We start from the raw sequence: 6,000 nt of genomic DNA, 5'->3' as shown, positions 1-6,000 counted from the left end.
TTTACATTTTATGACATCTCAGATTGACCTGCGGTGTTTACATTTGTATATTGAGTCTGAGTCGGTACAAAATAATGTTTGTTCCAATGATCTAGAAGCCTACATCCCATGTATTACACAAGGATTTAGTACAATGGGCTTCGATGATGGAGGAGGCACTTCAAATGTTGTTGTGGGTGAAGATGAACAGCCAAATAATTGGGATCGATATGTGAATAATCATGTGGTTGAACAAACCATTCCATGGGCAGATGATGGGCGTAGATGGGAGTCTAGTGCAAGAAGAAGGTGTAATCCGTATGAAATTACTCCGTTCACATCATATGATGAACAAACGAGACGTGATTTCTTTATGGATAGTTACCACGATGAGGATAGTGATGAAGATTCACCTTCCAACGATTCTGAAGATGGTAATGTTGATGAAAATGATGATAATAATGCATTTGAACGTGATGTCGGTTATTCACAAGTTCCAAATGAGGGTACATCATCTCAAGCATGGAGGCAAGGTACGGTGCCTGACAATATTCAAGCGGATAGGTCGATAATCTGTGAAGATCCACCATTTTTCAGCCAAGTGTACGATGAGCAAATTCCAGATTCTACAGATCTCCCATATGCAAGTCGCACGACCTATTACAACCCTGAAAGAGGCGATTTGTGCATCAACATGATATTCAAGGACAAAAAAGAACTGATTGCCAGTGTCAAGGACTACTCTGTTAGGGTCGCACGACGTGAGTACCGTGTCGTCCAAAGCTCACCGACGTTCTGGAAAGTTTGCTGCAAAAATAAGTCTTCAACTATGCCATGTCATTGGGGTCTTCGAGCATCGCTCAAGGTGAAGTCGGGCTATTGGAAAATCACTAAGTATGGAGGGTCACATACGTGTATCTCTAGTCATGTCGGCCTTGACCATCATAACATGGACATAAACATGGTGGCAAACACTCTTGTGGGTATAGTTCGTTGTGACCCTTCATACGAAATCAAATATGTAATGCAACTGATTAAGGACAAATTTGGGTACAATATTTCGTATCACAAGGCATGGCATAGCTTGAGGCGATCTGTTGAGAATGTTTATGGAACATGGGAAAGTTCTGTTCGACGACTACCGAGATATATGGGCGCCCTCGTGAAGCACAATCCAGGCTCTATCGTTGAGTGGAACCATATTGATACGTATAACCCAACAGTGAAGATTTTGAACTATGTGTTTTGGGCATTCAGACCGTGCATAGATGGGTTTGAACATTGTCGTACGGTTATTAGCATTAACGGAACCCACTTATATACCAAGTACAAGCACAAAATGTTGATAGCAGTGGGATTGGATGCAAACAATCAGGTGTTGCCATTGGCTTTTTCGATTGTTGATGAAGAGACGTACGACTCATGGAAATGGTTTCTTGATAATCTAAGCAAACATGTCATTCGTGGGGCTAGAGGTATATGTCTTATCTCTGATAGGCATCGGGCTATTGTAAGCGCCGTGGATGATGTACCAGATTTCAAACCTCCTCGTGGAGTACATCGTTTTTGTTTGCGCCATGTATGCTCAAACTTCAACAATCAGTTTAAGAATGTTCATTTGAAAGATCTTTGTTGGCGAGCGGGCACTCAACATCAGATACGTAAGTTTGATGCCACAATGGATGCAATTAAAAACCTTAACCCGAATGCGTATCGATATTTGTGTGGGATTTCACGTGAGAAGTGGACGATGGCCCATGATGGTGGATGGCGTCGTGGTGTGATGACGACAAATATGTCCGAGTGTTTGGATGGTGTGTTGAAGGGTGCAAGACGTCTTCCTATTTCAGCAATTGTGCAGTTAACAATTGGACGTTGTGTAAAATATTTCTTCGATCGTAAGGAAAGAATTACCTATATGGTGGCAAACAACCAACCGTGGCCTGATTTTGCATTCCACAAATACGAGAAATGGTCAATCAAATCAAGCAATCACAGTGTTAGCAGATACGAAATCAGTGACAAATCTGCATCCGTAGTAACACGAGGACGACTACGACATAATGAACATGTACAAGTTGTGAACTTGAGTACTCGTGATTGCTCTTGCGGAAAATGGACAATTTTCGGAATACCTTGCTCTCATGCCATATGTACAACAAAGTGGTACGGTTTGGACCCGATGGAATTAATGCAGCCGTGGTTTAGTATGCACCGATATGTTAAAACATATGAAGGAAGATTTATCCCAATACCAGATGAAGGATATTGGGATGACGCTGAATTTGAATTAAACCATAACCAATGTTGACGTGAAAAACGAAGAGCTGGTAGACATAGAACATCAAGGATACATAATGAGATGGATCGACCAACAACAAGAGAGAGACATGCTTATGCACGTGGTGGTACATCATAACAATGAAGTTTCATGTGTTGTTTATCATAATAATATTAAGATTTGTGTTGCAAGTGAAGTGTGGTTACGTGTATTACGAATGTGTAATATCAACAGTTTTTAAATAATTGTAGTTGTTGTTTTGGCTGTAATTGATGTTTGATTTTTTACTTTGACTATTGATATTTTATTCTGTCAATAAATTTATATCATGTTATATGATTTATATAAGTATAATTCAATATCATAACACATCCAAAATACATAGTATTATAACAATATATTCAAATATATGATTTTTTATTATATAATATATATTATACAAATGACATTATATATCATATTATTTTCAAATAAAAATATCATAACACATCCAAAATACAAATACCAAAATAAAACAACAAACTACAATTGACGAGAATATGAAATCGACATGCATAGAGGATATACTAATACTAGTAGTAATAGAAATGGCTAGTGACACAATCACGTGGTATACTCACTCGTAGACTTCTTCGCAAGTTCAACTGTTCTGCTTCCATATCCGTATTATGTTCTGTCTCCGTATTGTGTTCTCTGTTTAAACCATATGGATCATTAGCAGATGATGTGGCAGAAAATCCATGGAATGGAATCGGTGAAGTCAAATAGTTTGGACGCACTTCATGATTAAACGAGCTCACTTCATCATCAAACTGTCGATGGTCAGAATTTAGTAGATCAGTGAATGATACACTGTTAGCAACGTACGGAGTGTGAAAACCGTATTGCATTGATGGTCGATAGTCAACATTAGACACTGTTGATGGTCTATGTGACGTTCCAGACATGTCATGACCACATGATGACCCACGCATGCAATGTCCATGTGAAGTGGCAGTGACATCGAATCCATGTGGTCTATGATGTTGCTGTGAACCAGATGAGTTACTAGAACCCGATTCACGTCGTCGACGACGGCTACATTCCTCACGATTTTGAAACGAGTTTCTACGTGGTATATCATGTTGCACTTCTTCTTCATTAGATACCCTATTCAGTGCATCACGAAGACGTGAACCAATTCTCCAATCATCTTGAATGGCTTCCTCAAGTGCCTCCCTCGATTGTTCATGTACGCTAAGCCCTCTGAATCGATTTGTGAGTGTGGTTGCTTCCTCGTCCTATGTAGCACAAATCATATCAATTAAGAAAACATTAGAAAATAAGTACAAATAATTTACTTTGATAAATTTGCATTAACACTAACCACAATGGCTCGGAAATATGCTTGTCCACTGGAGTAACCAATTCCTTCGCTATTTGGAGAAATGAATCGTATAGTGATGTTGTCGTACCATTTCTTATATTGATAGTCCACCATCATGTGTCCAGAGACGAGCATATCCTCCACGATATGTGTTTCCTTATTTTTCCATATCTCAATCGGACCACTATGAAATTTTTTCCAATCAAAATTACGATGTCCTACTCGGGACAAGTTGTGTAGATCATCCCCATCAGTTGCGGGTTCGGGAATTCGTTGTTGCATTCCAAATTGACGCAACACCCGATTTGGACGATACATTTCCACAATATCAAAACAAATTAGAGGGCATACACATCGCCATATTTCCCCTTGATGTCCTGTGATGAATGCTTGCACATCGAGCGCTTCGAAATTGTAAACAGTCCAATTAAACTGCAATTAATAAAAAAATGTAAAATCAATATGAGTGTTAATTGAATGTTAGTATTAATATTGATGAATATTGATTGATAAACACCTGACCATCTTCCATAAGATCAAGTATCTCACGTATAATACGTACTGAGTGGGTAGATGTATGAGTATGACTAAAATGACGAGCCCACCTAAACAAACAAACAAAAGTAATTTCAAATATTTTTGTAACTCAAATGCTAAATTGATTTGCAAAAATTTACCTTGCACCATAAGGAGCAATTGGAAGAATTGTATCATAGTCGTTATCATTTACATCGGGGGCTGCAGGAACAATATGGCAATAACCATGTACATCAGGACTAAGCGATGTCATCCTGCTCCATGCCCAAACCTGCATTAAAGAAAGCACCATTAACAAAGGCNACTATAATATTTTTTTTATACATATTTACATAAAAATATTTGAAATTATATCATTTATGATATAAAAAAATGAGTATACTATTTAATTTTTTAAATATATAAACAATATTTTTAATATTATTAATGAAAAGTTTACTACTAGAAAATTTTCACGTATATATGTATATCAAATTAGTATTTATTTCGTATAACCAATTTATTTTTTTCAAACTTATCATTAAAAGCTTTGTAATTATAAAACATTTCTCTCAATCGATTTTGATAGAATTCTTTTTTAGAAAAAGATTATAAATAATTATTTGATCTTAGAAAAATTTTGTATTATAAATACTAATATCTTTTTGACTATTTATACAATTTATATTTATTATGTTTAGAAAGGATATATAATAATGAATAGATATTTAGTTAGAAAAATCATATACTGATAAATATTCATATACTGATAAATATATGACAAAAAAAATTAAATTATAATTTAAATGTCGGTTAAAATTTGCTACAAGATTTTTATTTTATAATATTTATAAACATTTTTATACTTAAAATTTAATTAATATCACAAAATTATTTTTAATTTGCTCAAAATTTTCATTCTACTGAAAACTAATTGAATAAAAAAAGTTTTTAAAATTTATCAGATTGTATCTAAATTATATTTAATATCCTAATTCTCCAAACTAGTTAATATTCAACAATTAAATTTTGATTACTATAATTTTTCAAGGCATTCGTATCCGTTTTAACATTAATATTTGTCACCATTAAAAAATTTTAACATCTTAAATTGTATTATTTACAAAGTATGAATGATATAACACTAAACATAACAAAGTCATGATAAATTTAATTAAAAATATTAACAATTGTTGTTTAATAAAAAAATCACTTACTTTGTTGACGAGGAACTCCAAATTATTGATTTTTCAAAAAAATTTATACCTGCAAAAGAAAAAAAATTTAAACTTCTTGTTAGTTCATCATAAACACAAAGTAAAGAATAAAAAAAATTGGTGTTGAAGAGGAAAAATAGATTGAAATAAGAAAAAAAAAGATAGAAAAGAAGAAAAAACTTACATGTACCTTAGAAGAAGAACATGAGGGAAAGGAATGATAAAAACAAGCAATTACATGTTCGAGCATCACTGATATTGCAAGTTGAATTCAGTATAGATTCACGGGTGTTCAATTTGGCTTTATCAGATACATTTGTTATACAAAATGACAAAAAAAAATCAATACTAATCAATTGTAAGAAGTTGTCGGAAAAAAAAAAAAAAGAAACCCCGACTCCTCGAAAAACACAATTAGCAGACCCCGACTCCTCAATAAAGTGGGGTTACAAACTCCACCTTATCATATTCTTTTAAAATTTTAAAATCTTTTATATTTTTGAAATTTTTTTTTAATTTATAATATTTATTTAAAAAGTACGAAAAATGAAAAATCAAATACCAGTTGTCGTATTCTCCACAGCTTAAACCTCTGGAACTCCATTCCCTCTTTCGCACTTGAAATGACCACATTAGCCCTT

General features: G+C 34.2%; 2 protein-coding genes across 3 annotated transcripts; one reads left to right on the top strand and one right to left on the bottom strand.

Moving 5' to 3' along the window:
- Positions 1-133: 133 nt before the first annotated feature.
- On the top strand, positions 134-2,290 carry LOC140991160 (uncharacterized). Its single transcript, XM_073461117.1, has one exon. It carries the CDS (start codon positions 134-136, stop codon positions 2,288-2,290), a length of 2,157 nt encoding a protein of 718 aa, XP_073317218.1.
- A 468-nt stretch (positions 2,291-2,758) lies between these two features.
- Positions 2,759-4,435, bottom strand: LOC140956386 (uncharacterized). 2 transcript variants are annotated; one of them, XM_073413112.1, is made up of 4 exons: positions 4,357-4,435; positions 4,144-4,231; positions 3,627-4,058; positions 2,759-3,540 (listed from the first exon to the last, which is right to left on the bottom strand). In XM_073413112.1, exons 1-4 carry the CDS (start codon positions 4,395-4,397, stop codon positions 2,833-2,835), a joined length of 1,269 nt encoding a protein of 422 aa, XP_073269213.1. In that variant the 5' UTR covers positions 4,398-4,435; the 3' UTR covers positions 2,759-2,832. The 2 variants fall into 2 exon arrangements, with proteins under 2 accessions (XP_073269213.1, XP_073269212.1); XM_073413111.1 differs by having other exon boundaries at positions 4,304-4,433.
- Positions 4,436-6,000: the final 1,565 nt, after the last annotated feature.

The sequence above is a fragment of the Primulina huaijiensis genome, chromosome 13, assembly GCF_012295235.1.
Source record: "Primulina huaijiensis isolate GDHJ02 chromosome 13, ASM1229523v2, whole genome shotgun sequence".
NCBI classification, from domain to species: domain Eukaryota; kingdom Viridiplantae; phylum Streptophyta; class Magnoliopsida; order Lamiales; family Gesneriaceae; genus Primulina; species Primulina huaijiensis.
Note: the sequence above shows the minus strand (reverse complement) of the source record. Positions and strands in the feature narration are given on the sequence as shown.

Bases quoted from the DNA above. Each gene is read 5' to 3' on its own strand.
- LOC140991160 (XM_073461117.1), top strand. From the start codon at position 134: ATGGGCTTCGATGATGGAGGAGGCACTTCAAATGTTGTTGTGGGTGAA.
- LOC140956386 (XM_073413111.1), bottom strand. From the start codon at position 4,416: ATGACATCGCTTAGTCCTGATGTACATGGTTATTGCCATATTGTTCCT. The intron at 4,232-4,303 runs GTAAATTTTTGC...TTGTTTGTTTAG, and splicing joins ATTGCTCCTTATGGTGCAAG to GTGGGCTCGTCATTTTAGTC. The intron at 3,541-3,626 runs GTTAGTGTTAAT...TGTGCTACATAG, and splicing joins CATATTTCCGAGCCATTGTG to GACGAGGAAGCAACCACACT.